The 13,417-nt window shown below is 43.9% G+C and overlaps 1 protein-coding gene across 6 annotated transcripts in view; it reads left to right on the forward strand.

Annotated features, from left to right (window-relative positions):
* Positions 1-13,417, forward strand: part of unm_hu7910 (un-named hu7910) — a 57,005-nt gene that overhangs the window by 19,621 nt on the left and 23,967 nt on the right. For 3 of the 6 annotated variants that reach the window (XM_075452527.1, XM_075452526.1, XM_075452524.1), the window contains one exon: positions 8,457-8,510. In XM_075452527.1, the coding sequence (XP_075308642.1) occupies positions 8,457-8,510 (54 nt within the window). Of the gene's footprint in view, positions 1-1,454; positions 1,500-1,621; positions 1,655-2,964; positions 5,219-8,456; positions 8,511-13,417 lie in introns of those variants that run through there. The other 3 variants (XM_075452522.1, XM_075452523.1, XM_075452525.1) reach the window with 2 other exon arrangements.

Below are 13,417 nucleotides of genomic sequence, written 5' to 3' on the forward strand. Positions count from 1 at the left end.
GCGTGTTTTTCTTTGCTCTGCACCTTTACTAAAACGTTTAAGCTACAGCATTAGTCTAACATTAAAAAACGTGCATTAGACGTGTTGTAAACAGAGCTGAACAGTTTAAATGAGCTCAGATCTGCAGTAAAAGCAAAGGAAACCCTAACTGACTCTTCTTTGCTGAGGCCGACCTGGCTAGATTTACGCCCTGGGCGAACCAGGGCGTAAATTTTTCAACATAACCCAGTTAATTACATGAAGGTATATGGGTCTATGTTCATTTTAGGAATGAAATACAGTTTATTTGGACTGGCAGCAGTTTGTGTTGTGTCGCCTGAGATCAGTCTAACCCCCCCCCCCCGTAGGACTCTAAGTAGCACGTTGACATGACAATGAGGCGCCCCAGAGCCCACTCCACTAAACTGACATGGAAATGAGCGGTAGTCTAGAACAGTGGTTTTCAAAGTGGGCGAAGATAAGAAAAAAAATTGCAAAAATAAAAAAATAATTTAATTTTTTTAAACATCATTATAAAAAATTGTCACATTTTGCAGAGTATTGTAAAATACAATTTATAATAATATATCATATCGAAATGTTGTTTGCCATGCTTGTCTTTCTGATTGGCTGCCAGTCAAAACATCGTAGACCTGGCGGTTTGCGCCTGTTCGGAAGCTGCTCTGCTCCTCAAGCTAGCATGTAGCTAGCTTAGCCAAAATGGACAGATTTTTTACTCGGAAGAGACCGAAAGAACTGGCCGACTAAAATCAGAAAGTATGAGGCAGCATACATTAAGTTTGGCTTCACAGCCGTACAGAAAAATGGCCACGATTGCACGAAATGCGTCCTCTGTCTGGAGACCCTCTCACATGAGTGTTTAAAACCTTCGAAACTTCAGCGTCACTTGATACAAAAACATCCGGCAGACTTCTTCAGACGTAAAGAAGAGCATTTAGTCAGGCTGCATTCACACGGCGAACTGCTGTCCGTGAATAAAAGAAAGAAAATACGTTGTAAAAGTTGATGTTTCTTTACATATTTTGTAGCATTGTCTGTGGTTTGCAAAGGGGGCCAGAAGCTGATACTGTTTGGGGGGCCTTGGCATGGAAAAGTTTGGGAACCCCTGGTCTAGAAAACTGGCGATTTTTATTATTTTATTTATTTATTTATTATTATTTTTTTTTTATTTTATTTTTTATTTATTTATTTATTTTTTTTAATTTTACTTTTTTTTTTTTTTTTTTTGCGCCAGAGTTTGTCCTGGTCGCCCACATTGCCCATAGCAAAAAGCTTCTTTGCATTGAAATGATAAGTTCCGGGTATAGAAGTAATACTCCGGTTGGATGCTGATCCGTCAACATGACGCCTCCGTTTTAAGCTGGATGACCTTTTGCTTGGGTGTGCTCTGCCTGGTGTGTCGGTTATCGGCATGCAGACCTTAGTGTCCAACGCTTTTATCTGTGTCATCCCAGAGGACGCGACATTCGAGGCTGCCGAAGACGTTAAACTCCCAGCAGGTAGCGCCTTCCTTCCGTCTGTGTGGGTTGTGTTACGGTTACGGATCCGTTGACTTCCACAGGAGAAAATAGGCAGCATGAGATCATAGCTGACTAAATGTTGTTTCTGCTCTCTGCATCAGGACAAGCTGCAGAGAGAACGAACACAACCAGAGGTACTAAACCCTGCATGTCGGGGGTGCAGTGCGACTCATTTAGACGTCTTTATGGAGACGGTGATGGGACAGAACTAACTGCTCTGAAGTGCTTTAACCCTGATCCCTGATAGGGGACATTTTTCTCCACTTGGGGTGAACTTACTCCTTTAATTTCACACTGGAAATACTGATACTCATCATATTTGGTCCAGTTGGGCATTTTTTACTATTTTTTTTAAATTTCAAACACACATCATATACAATGCAATTTTTCATTGTTGTAGAAAAAAAAATCCTTAATTTCTAAAAAAGGGACATTTTTGTCCCCTTTTAAAATGACCTAAAAACATCATATATAAATATTTTCAATTATTTAAAAAAGTGAACCCTTTAAATGTCAATTTGAACTTTTTAGCCCAAATTTTAAGCCTTTAGGTGCCAGTATTTTCAAAATATGGAATGCAAAGTGGAATTATTGAGTAGGGATAATTATGGTCTGGGATATGTCAATATCCCATAACAAAAAAATAAAAAATCACTAAAAATCAATGTTGTTGCTAATCATTGACATATCCCAGACCATAATTATCCCTACTCAATCATTTTATTTTTTATTTTAATGCATCCTATATATTGAAAATGTAGCAGTTTTTGTGTTTTTTTTGGTTTTTTTTACAGAAATTGGCTTTTTCTAGTATTAAAAGGGCTACATTTTTTTAAATAATTGAAAACTTGGTAGTTATGATCAGAACTGAAGTGGAAGAAAACATTTACGGAGAAAAAAAAGTGGAAAAAAATATTAACATATGGTATTTTGGGGATCGTTTTAAAAGTGGACAAAAAAGTTTTTTGTTTTTTTTTAAATCAGGCATAACAAAAAGGGTTCTAGGCTTCTTTTTGATAGAAATTAACTAATTTGATATGTTTTCAATAACTGAGACGGTATAAAATCTGTCATGAAAAAGAAAGCACATCTTTTACCAGTTCTTAGGGTTTATGCATCAGAATATAATAAAACAAGGTCTTAAAACAAGGTCAATCTTCCCAGAAGTGGACAAGTTCACACCACGGTCAGACCGAGCAAAGTATTTTTAAGACCTGGTTTGGACCAGAAGATCTCTTTTAGTCATGACTCCTAAAACATAAGAATTATAAGAAGGTGGACTTTCTTTTTCACATGATTTGCATACGTCTTCTGAGCTTTGGTGAAGTGGTAAAAGCAGATTATATCCTCCGATTTCCTGCAACTCTTAACAGTTCCTTGGTTGCTGTGTGTTGGTGGAAGAAAATCCTTTAATCCTCTAAAAACATTTCGCCTCAAACATCAGACCGTCCCGATCGAGGTCCCAAGCTGCGCTCGATTCTGAGAGACGAATTGAGGCGGATCCACGAGAAGATGGAGGCCAAGAGGATCGCTCGCATCGCACTGGCGGAGATCAGGGCCCTGGTGGCTGAGGAAGAGGAGGAAAGGGAGGCAGCCTGGGCATTAAAGATGAAGGCGCTGGAGCTGGCCCAAGAGCAGCAGAGGGAAGAAAAGAGGAGGGAGGTGGAGAGGGTTGCTCAAGAAAGGGAGAGACTAGCTAAAGAAGAAGAAAGATTGGAGAAGGAGAAGGAAAGAATCGAGCTAGAGCGCCTTGCAAGAGAACGACAGAGGGCAGAAAAGGAGCAACAGGAGAAGGAAAGGATGGAAAGGGAGCAGGCTGAAAAGGAAAGGTTAGAGAGGGAAAGTATTGCAAAAGAAAGACAACGACTTGAGCGAGAGAAAGCAGAGATGGAAAGATTAGAGAAGGAGAGACTTGAGAAAGAAAGGATCGCCAAAGAAAAAGCAGAGAAAGAGAGGCTAGAAAGGGAGCGTATCGCCAAGGAGAAGGAACAACAAGAAAAAGAAAGGATCGCCAAAGAGAAAGAAAGGCTAGAAAGGGAGCGTATCGCCAAGGAGAAGGAACAACAAGAAAAAGAAAGGATTGCCAAAGAGAAAGAGAGGCTAGAAAGGGAGCGTATCGCCAAGGAGAAGGAACAACAAGAAAAAGAAAGGATTGCCAAAGAGAAAGAAAGGCTAGAAAGCGAGCGTATCGCCAAGGAAAAGGAACGCCAAGAAAAAGAAAGGATCGCCAAAGAGAAAGAGAGGCTAGAAAGGGAGCGTATCACCAAGGAGAAGGAACGGCAAGAAAAAGAAAGGATTGCCAAAGAGAAAGAGAGGCTAGAAAGGGAGCGTATCGCTAAGGAGAAGGAACGACAGGAAAAAGAAAGGATCGCCAAAGAGAAAGAGAGGCTAGAAAGGGAGCGTATCGCTAAGGAGAAGGAACGACAGGAAAAAGAAAGGATTGCCAAAGAGAAAGAGAGGCTAGAAAGGGAGCGTATCGCAAAGGAGAAGGAACGACAAGAAAAAGAAAGGATTGCCAAAGAGAAAGAAAGGCTAGAAAGGGAGCGTATTGCAAGAGAAAGAGAAAGACTTGAGAAAGAAAGAATCGCCAAACAGAAAGCTGAAAATGAAAGACTGGAAAAGGAGCGTATTGCTAAAGAAAGGGAGAGAATTGCAAGGGAGAAGGAGAGGCAAGAAAAAGAACGACTTGCCAAAGAAAGAGCAGAAAGGGAAAAGCTGGAGAGGGAGCACATCGCTAAGGAAAGAGAAAGAATTGCAAAGGAAAAGGCAGAAAAAGAGAAGGCAGAGCGGGAACGCATGGCTAAAGAGAGAGCTAGAATCATGCAGGAGAAGGAGAGACTAGAGAGAGAGAAAGCAGAGAAAGAGAAGGAAAGGTCGGAGAAAGAAATGGCTGCAAGGAAAGAGAGAGCAGCAAAGGAGAAGCTAATGGAGAGCCAACGGCTGGCCAGAGAGAAAGCTCTGCGGGAGAAGATGGAGGCGGAGAGAGATCGAAACGCCACGAGGAACGACACCAAGAGGCGAGTGCTTCCAGAGAGGAAGCACGATGCTTCTCAGCTGAAACCTCCCGTGGCTGAGAGCGGCGGCGCCGGAGCGGTCCGGAGAGAAAAGGGCGTCGTAGACGACACCAAAAAATGACATCATGGTGCAAAGGGATGACCTCACAAACATGGTGCTATGACTCGTGATGCCGTACCACGAACCCTCAATAGTCATTTCACAGCAGGCTGAAAAGCTGGACTCGGTTCAAAAGCTTGTTTCTCAAGCATTTGTGCCGGATTTGTTTGGTCAGAACCACCAACGACACGCCTCAACACGCCAGGAACAAGTTACGCCACAGCTGCTGTTCACTTGTACGCAACCAAGCAAAGAGACGCAGGTTTTCAGCCCCAATACACGAAAAAACCTGAAGTCGTCAAGTCAAGAAACGATTGCAAAATGTTTTCGGGATCAGGAAATCTCCTTTTCTCTCTTTACAAGACAAAGAATCTGATTCGCTCCTATAGATAATCAGTTAGAAATTAATATAAAGACGTACATTTTTTTACTTTTTATGTAAAAAACTGCACATGGCACCATAACAGAGACAGTGGTGCAACAAGATGATGCTATTTACGAGTATTACAAGCTAGAAAATGTGACGTTTTTACTGGTTTCATCCAAGAATTATAAAGAAATTGTTACAATAAAAATATTTAAAATAGCTAGAGTAGCTATTTAAAGTAGCTATAAAATATTTAGATTATATGATTGTTCGATCATTTTAACGGGCCGAATCGGAATAGAAAATGATGCCAAACACGTCCAAATTACAAATTTAAGGTATCGTCTAACTTTAATCATTTGTTTACGGTTTTGATCAATAAACAACTTGTTTCACATGTAAAACAATTAAAACATCACACACTCAGTGGGGTCACATGGCACTGAAAGGATCGGATTATTGGCTAAATTACAGTAAGAATGAGCTGAGCAAGGGTAATTCTCCTTGGATATCTGGCGGTGAATGAATGGGATCAGAGGCACAAAGCGTGTCATACCCCGGTATGATAGGTGGCGCTGTACCCATTCCAACTGTTGCTAATAGAGCCACTTCCTGTTGACCTCTTCACCAACAACAACAACAACAAACTCAGGCATTGGAGAAAGATGGAGAACGCAGAGCCAGATGAAGCTACGTCCCTCTACATTTGGTCTGTGATGAGCTGCTTGTTGCACAAACTCGATGCCCAACGGAGCATTCTCCATCGCGTTGTTTGTTTCTTTCTGACGGCGACAACAACAGGAATATCGTCTCCTTTGACTTCCGGGTCACGACCCCGGGAAAACATCTGGAGCATGCGCAGAACGCAAAGTCTGATTCACCACGTGCTTCAGCGTCTACAAGCAGGTTTAGAGTGACTTTCAGCCCAGTTATCTCGGGGTCTGAATCCCATCCAATTCTTAGTCAGATTAAGGTGTCTACATGCACTTAATAACTCAGTCTGATTGTGATTTAGCCAATAATCCGATCCTTTCAGGGCCATGTGACCCCACTGAGTGATTCTGTTACATTGGCTGTGTTAGAAACTGCATACTACATACTACATACTACACACTTCCATACTACATACTACATACTTCCATACTACATACTGCATACTCATCGATCAAACAGTATGCAGAGCGTTTTCCCACAATGCATCTCGCTCCTGCCCGAGCCGAAATCAGCCGGCCTGAAGCTGATTTCCCTTAAGCTCTAAACTCTGTAAACTTTAGCAACATTTGAAACATTTTCAGGCGAGAAAGTAGTCGTTTAGATCCCCAACGTGTTGAAAACCTGGCAAAATACCGGCTGTTTACAATTTTGTTCCCACGAATTCGGCGCTACTAAAGCTAGCCGCAGTGAGCAACGCACTTCCTGTTATTTTCACAAAATAAAATACCCGTTGCCTTTTATCATAGGGAAAGCCATTACGATACAATTGGTGCTTTTGTTTTGAAAACAGGAAGTGAACCTACCCTCCTTGTAGCTAGCTTGAAACTGCCATTTTGACAGGAAATGACGATCGGCGACTTCACGTTACGTTGCATCTTGGGTAGTTTGAGTATGAGTAGTAACCTCATGATGCATACCCAACATTTCGGAGAATCTAGTATGCATCCGGGAACTTCTCGCTTACTCAAACTCGCTTACTAACTCAAAAGTTAGAATGAGTAGTAGGAGAAGTATGCGGTTTGGAACACAGCCATTGTCCCTCTCTGCTGTGCTGCAGCTCTAAAGTCAACTGAAGAAAATCATCACGTCTCAGCACAGTTTAAAGTTTTTGTTTGCGTTAAATGTAAAAAATAAACTTGAATATCTGTCGCCTGACTTGAGAATAGTTGTAAAAAAAAAAGATAAAGTTTGATAGAAGGTTTTAAAAGTTAAATTCTGATGAAGAAATCCAGTAAAACGATGAAGTAAAACACCGTTTAATCTCATCGTTCGACTCTCTCTGGGCTTTTCGTATTGATTTTAGCTTCTGAGGGGTTAAAAGGTCATTTTGAATCGATCACTGTGATTGATTTGTTTGTCTTTGCTTGAGCAGAGCCGGTCGAAGGTTAAATTAGATGAAAAGTTGTGAGCTTTGGTTAGTTGTAGTTGATGCAGTGAACCCTGTAACGGGCCCATCTTTGGCTGTTCCCACCACATGTGTCAGGAAGCCTTTACGGCATTTAAATGGGACAAAATCCTCTTTAAATAAATGTTGTTTTTTTCTTCTATCTCTGGTTTTTCTCCTTGATGAAGACTTCCTCCTCTGCCTCCACCACAGCTTCCTACTTTTCTCCTGTCGGTTTGGTTTCTTCCCTTGTAATTATTATCCTGAGCTCCAGTTCCTTTAACTCTGTTTTCTTCTTCTGTGGTTTTTATGTATTCCATGTCAGCTTGATTGAAAGAACTGACCTCTGCATGAGCTCTTGGCGAACCTCTCTCTGTTTTTCTCTGGCTTTAAAATGTTCTACAATCATTTTGCTGAGTCTGTGTTTTTTTAAAGAGGAACTAATTGAGTCTTTTGAACAGAGTAAAGACGAGTATGTAGAAATTTTCTGATTTATTCCTTCTTATATCTGCATGTTTATGTGAATAAACTTTAGTTTTGAGGTTTTATTTAACAGGACACGTGTTGGAACTGGTCATTTTGTGGTCAGTTGGCTATTTTTCAGTAGTTTTCCTTCCATCTCCAAAAATAAGTAAGAAAAACAACAAAAACGAGACGTTTTTGCTTGAACTAAGTTACATCAGCATCAATAACCATGTTTTATGGAGGCTAATTTATTTATTCAGCCCACGAAGCAGCAATATTTACTTGTTTTTGGCTCATTATGTTTGTATTTGACTTCTTTTTCTTTCCGTTTCAAAAGTTCTGACATCTGTCGTGAATAAAGAGTCGTTGATGGAATAAAAACCTCGTTTTTTTTTCAGCTTAAACGTATTTATAGAACAGTTGTGGAATCGATTTACAGAAAATATTTCCATGTTTGGGCTTATTTCAGAACACAATTTGGCTAATATATATATTTTCCACCTTTAAAGTCTGTTTTACACTTTATTTCTATCGTATTTATAATTTTTAGATGGTTTATAATTAGGATAAATCTATCGGTTATCAAAAGAAATGACTTTTAATGAGTTAAAACGTATTAAATAAGCTTAAATATCTACGTTTGGGATGAAACGGATCAGATTAAGATACTTAATACTGAGCTTCATTGGTCATTTTGCAGCTTTATTAATTAAATCCAAATTTGTAATGCAATTAAAATGTGTAAAAGCTTCCAGTTTGGGCCCAAACCCCCTTTTCTGTAGTGCAGCTGTGATGGTTCAGGCCCGGTAAGAGCATCGGGTTAATGGAGAATCAGATGTTTGTGTCAGATTTACGGTGATTTTAAAAGTTGAACTTTCTGGACTCTGAACAGGACTGAAGGAGGCAAAGAGACGGACGGTGGGAGGTTCACCTGAGGAGAGAACAGGTGAGGACGCACTAACCGTCTGCTGCTGCTCACACTGACCTGAAACCTGAGAGAAAGCAGAGAGAAAGCAGAGAGAAAGCCAGAGAGAGAGCAGAGAGAGAGCAGTGAGAGAGCCAGAGAGAAAGCCAGAGAGAGAGCAGAGAGAAAGCCAGAGAGAAAGCCAGAGAGAAAGCCAGAGAGAAAGCAGAGAGAGAGCAGAGAGAAAGCAGAGAGAAAGCAGAGAAAGCAGAGAGAAAGCCAGAGAGAGAGCAGAGAGAGAGCAGAGAGAGAGCAGAGAGAGAGCGGAGAGAGAGCAGAGAGAGAGCGGAGAGAGAGCGGAGAGAGAGCGGAGAGAGAGCAGAGAGAGAGCGGAGAGAGAGCAGAGAGAGAGCAGAGAGAGAGCAGAGAGAGAGCAGAGAGAGAGCAGAGAGAAAGCAGAGAGAAAGCAGAGAGAAAGCCAGAGAGAAAGCCAGAGAGAGAGCAGAGAGAAAGCAGAGAGAGAGCAGAGAGAGAGCAGAGAGAGAGCAGAGAGAAAGCCAGAGAGAAAGCAGAGAGAAAGCCAGAGAGAAAGCAGAGAAAAGCAGAGAAAAGCGGAGAAAAAGCGGAGAGAAAGCGGAGAGAAAGCAGAGAGAAAGCAGAGAGAAAGCAGAGAGAAAGCAGAGAGAAAGCAGAGAGAAAGCAGAGAGAAAGCCAGAGAGAAAGCCAGAGAGAGAGCAGAGAGAAAGCAGAGAGAGAGCAGAGAGAAAGCAGAGAGAGAGCAGAGAGAAAGCAGAGAGAAAGCAGAGAGAAAGCAGAGAGAAAGCCAGAGAGAGAGCAGAGAGAAAGCAGAGAGAGAGCAGAGAGAAAGCAGAGAGAAAGCCAGAGAGAAAGCAGAGAGAAAGCCAGAGAGAGAGCAGAGAGAGAGCAGAGAGAGAGCAGAGAGAGAGCAGAGAGAGAGCAGAGAGAGAGCAGAGAGAGAGCAGAGAGAAAGCCAGAGAGAAAGCAGAGAGAAAGCCAGAGAGAAAGCAGAGAAAAGCAGAGAAAAGCAGAGAAAAAGCGGAGAGAAAGCGGAGAGAAAGCAGAGAGAAAGCAGAGAGAAAGCAGAGAGAAAGCAGAGAGAAAGCAGAGAGAAAGCCAGAGAGAAAGCCAGAGAGAGAGCAGAGAGAGAGCAGAGAGAAAGCAGAGAGAGAGCAGAGAGAAAGCAGAGAGAAAGCAGAGAGAAAGCAGAGAGAAAGCCAGAGAGAGAGCAGAGAGAAAGCAGAGAGAAAGCCAGAGAGAAAGCAGAGAGAAAGCCAGAGAGAGAGCAGAGAGAAAGCAGAGAGAAAGCCAGAGAGAAAGCAGAGAGAAAGCCAGAGAGAGAGCAGAGAGAAAGCAGAGAGAAAGCCAGAGAGAGAGCAGAGAGAGAGCAGAGAGAGAGCAGAGAGAGAGCAGAGAGAGAGCAGAGAGAAAGCAGAGAGAAAGCCAGAGAGAAAGCAGAGAGAGAGCGGAGAGAGAGCGGAGAGAGAGCAGAGAGAGAGCAGAGAGAGAGCAGAGAGAAAGCCAGAGAGAAAGCAGAGGAAGCAGAGAGAAAGCAGAGAGAAAGCAGAGAAAAAGCCAGAGAAAAAGCCAGAGAAAAAGCCAGAGAGAAAGCAGAGAGAAAGCAGAGAGAAAGCAGAGAGAGCGGAGAGAGAGCGGAGAGAGAGCGGAGAGAAAGCGGAGAGAAAGCGGAGAGAAAGCGGAGAGAGAGCGGAGAGAGAGCGGAGAGAGAGCAGAGAGAGCAGAGAGAGAGCAGAGAGAGAGCAGAGAGAAAGCAGAGAAAAGCAGAGAAAAGCAGAGAAAAAGCGGAGAGAAAGCAGAGAGAAAGCCAGAGAGAAAGCCAGAGAGAGAGCAGAGAGAAAGCAGAGAGAGAGCAGAGAGAAAGCAGAGAGAGCGGAGAGAGAGCAGAGAGAGAGCGGAGAGAGAGCGGAGAGAAAGCGGAGAGAAAGCGGAGAGAGAGCGGAGAGAGAGCGGAGAGAGAGCAGAGAGAGCAGAGAGAGAGCAGAGAGAGAGCAGAGAGAAAGCAGAGAAAAGCAGAGAAAAGCGGAGAAAAAGCGGAGAGAAAGCAGAGAGAAAGCCAGAGAGAAAGCCAGAGAGAGAGCAGAGAGAAAGCAGAGAGAGAGCAGAGAGAAAGCAGAGAGAGAGCAGAGAGAAAGCAGAGAGAAAGCTGAGAGAAAGCAGAGAGAAAGCCAGAGAGAGAGCAGAGAGAAAGCAGAGAGAGAGCAGAGAGAAAGCAGAGAGAAAGCCAGAGAGAAAGCAGAGAGAAAGCCAGAGAGAGAGCAGAGAGAGAGCAGAGAGAAAGCAGAGAGAAAGCGGAGAGAGAGCGGAGAGAGAGCGGAGAGAGAGCAGAGAGAGCAGAGAGAGAGCAGAGAGAGAGCAGAGAGAAAGCAGAGAAAAGCAGAGAAAAGCGGAGAAAAAGCGGAGAGAAAGCAGAGAGAAAGCAGAGAGAAAGCAGAGAGAAAGCCAGAGAGAAAGCCAGAGAGAGAGCAGAGAGAAAGCAGAGAGAGAGCAGAGAGAAAGCAGAGAGAGAGCAGAGAGAAAGCAGAGAGAAAGTAGAGAGAAAGCAGAGAGAAAGCCAGAGAGAGAGCAGAGAGAAAGCAGAGAGAGAGCAGAGAGAAAGCAGAGAGAAAGCCAGAGAGAAAGCAGAGAGAAAGCCAGAGAGAGAGCAGAGAGAGAGCAGAGAGAGAGCAGAGAGAGAGCAGAGAGAAAGCCAGAGAGAAAGCAGAGAGAGAGCGGAGAGAGAGCGGAGAGAGAGCGGAGAGAGAGCAGAGAGAGAGCAGAGAGAAAGCCAGAGAGAAAGCAGAGGAAGCAGAGAGAAAGCAGAGAGAAAGCAGAGAAAAAGCCAGAGAAAAAGCCAGAGAGAAAGCAGAGAGAAAGCAGAGAGAGAGCAGAGAAAAAGCCAGAGAGAAAGCAGAGAGAAAGCAGAGAGAGCGGAGAGAGAGCAGAGAGAGAGCGGAGAGAGAGCGGAGAGAGAGTGGAGAGAGAGCGGAGAGAGAGCGGAGAGAGAGCGGAGAGAGAGCAGAGAGAGAGCAGAGAGAGAGCAGAGAGAAAGCAGAAAGAAAGCAGAGAGAGAGCAGAGGGAGAGCAGAGAGAGGCCAGAGAGAAAGCCAGAGAGAAAGCCGAGAGAAAGCCAGAGAGAAAGCCAGAGAGAGCAGAGAGAGAGCAGAGAGTGAGCAGAGAGAGAGCGGAGAGAAAGCAGAGAGAAAGCAGAGAGAGCAGAGAGAAAGCGGAGAGAAAGCAGAGAGAGAGCAGAGAGAGAGCAGAGAGAGCAGAGAGAGAGCAGAAAAAGAAGAGAGAGAGCAGAGAGAGAGCAGAGAGAGAGCAGAGAGAAAGCGGAGAGAGAGCAGAGAGAGAGCAGAGAGAGAGCAGAGAGAAAGCAGAGAGAGAGCAGAGAGAGAGCAGAGAGAAAGCAGAGAGAGAGCAGAGAGAAAGCGGAGAGAAAGCAGAGAGAGAGCAGAGAGAGAGCAGAGAGAGAGCAGAGAGAGAGCAGAGAGAAAGCGGAGAGAAAGCACAGAGAGAAAGCGGAGAGAGAGCAGAGAGAGAGCAGAGAGAGAGCAGAGAGAAAGCAGAGAGAGAGCAGAAAAAGAAGAGAGAGAGCAGAGAGAGAGCAGAGAGAGAGCAGAGAGAGAGCAGAGAGAAAGCGGAGAGAGAGCAGAGAGACAGCAGAGAGAGCAGAGAGAAAGCAGAGAGAGAGCAGAGAGAGAGCGGAGAGAGAGCAGAGAGAGAGCAGAGAGAGAGCAGAGAGAGAGCAGAGAGAGAGCAGAGAGAAAGCAGAGAGAGAGCAGAGAGAGAGCAGAGAGAGAGCAGAGAGAAAGCAGAGAGAGAGCAGAGAGAAAGCGGAGAGAAAGCAGAGAGAGAGCAGAGAGAGAGCAGAGAGAAAGCAGAGAGAAAGCACAGAGAGAGCAGAGAGAAAGCAGAGAGAGACCGAATCTCTGAGTAAAAAACCACTGACTAACGTCTGATTTATTTATTTATTTTAACTCAGACAGACAGAAATACTAAATAATCATCTTTAGGCAGATTAGAGTTCATCCAACTGATAAAATAAATTAAAATGAATTATTACAAAATAGCTTAAATTAAAATAATCCAGGTAAGTTCAAGTTTCAAGTAAAGTAAATTGGTCCTTCCTTCCTTCCTTCCTTCCTTCCTTCCTTCCTTCCTTCCTTCCTTCCTTCCTTCCTTCCTTCCTTCCTTCCTTCCTTCCCTCTTTCCCTTCCTTCCTTCCTTCCTTCCTTCCTTCCTTCCTTCCTTCCTTCCCTCTTTCCCTTCCTTCCTCCCTTCCTTCCCTCTTTCCCTCCTTCCCTCAGTCTGTCTTTCCTTCCTTCCTTCCTTCCTTTCCTCTTTCCCTTCCTTCCCTCAGTCTCCATCCTTCCTTCCTTTCCTCTTTACCTTCCTTCCCTCAGTCTCCTTCCTTCCTTCCTTTCTACTTCCTTCCTTCCTTCCTTCCTTCCTTCCTTCCTTCCTTCCTTCCTTCCTTCCTTCCTTTCCTCTTTCCCTTCCTTCCCTCAGTCTCCTTCCTTCCTTCCTTCCTTCCTTTCCTATTTCCCTTCCTTCCCTCAGTCTCCATCCTTCCTTCCCTCCCTCCCCCTCCTTCCCTCAGTCTCCTTCCTTCCGTCCTTCCTTCCTTGTGATAAACTAAGTGAACCCTTCCTGCTTCCTCAGAGTAGCAGCCAGGAGCTGCTGATCAATGCTCTGATTAATTGATCATCAGTCGGTGTTTGTTTTTAAGCATTTTGTGGTTTAATGATGCGTTCAAGAGCTCAATTACGGCGCAGGAACAAACATTCCTTCCCTCAGTCTCTGTCCTTCCTTCCCTCCTTCCCTCAATCTCTGTCCTTCCTTCCTTCCTTCCTTCCTTCCTTTCCTCTTTCCCTCCTTCCCTCAGTCTCTGACTTTCCTTCCTTCCTTCCTTCCTTCCTTTCCTCTTTCCC

The sequence above is a fragment of the Odontesthes bonariensis genome, chromosome 20 (assembly GCF_027942865.1).
Source record: "Odontesthes bonariensis isolate fOdoBon6 chromosome 20, fOdoBon6.hap1, whole genome shotgun sequence".
Classification (NCBI taxonomy): Eukaryota; Metazoa; Chordata; class Actinopteri; order Atheriniformes; family Atherinopsidae; genus Odontesthes; species Odontesthes bonariensis.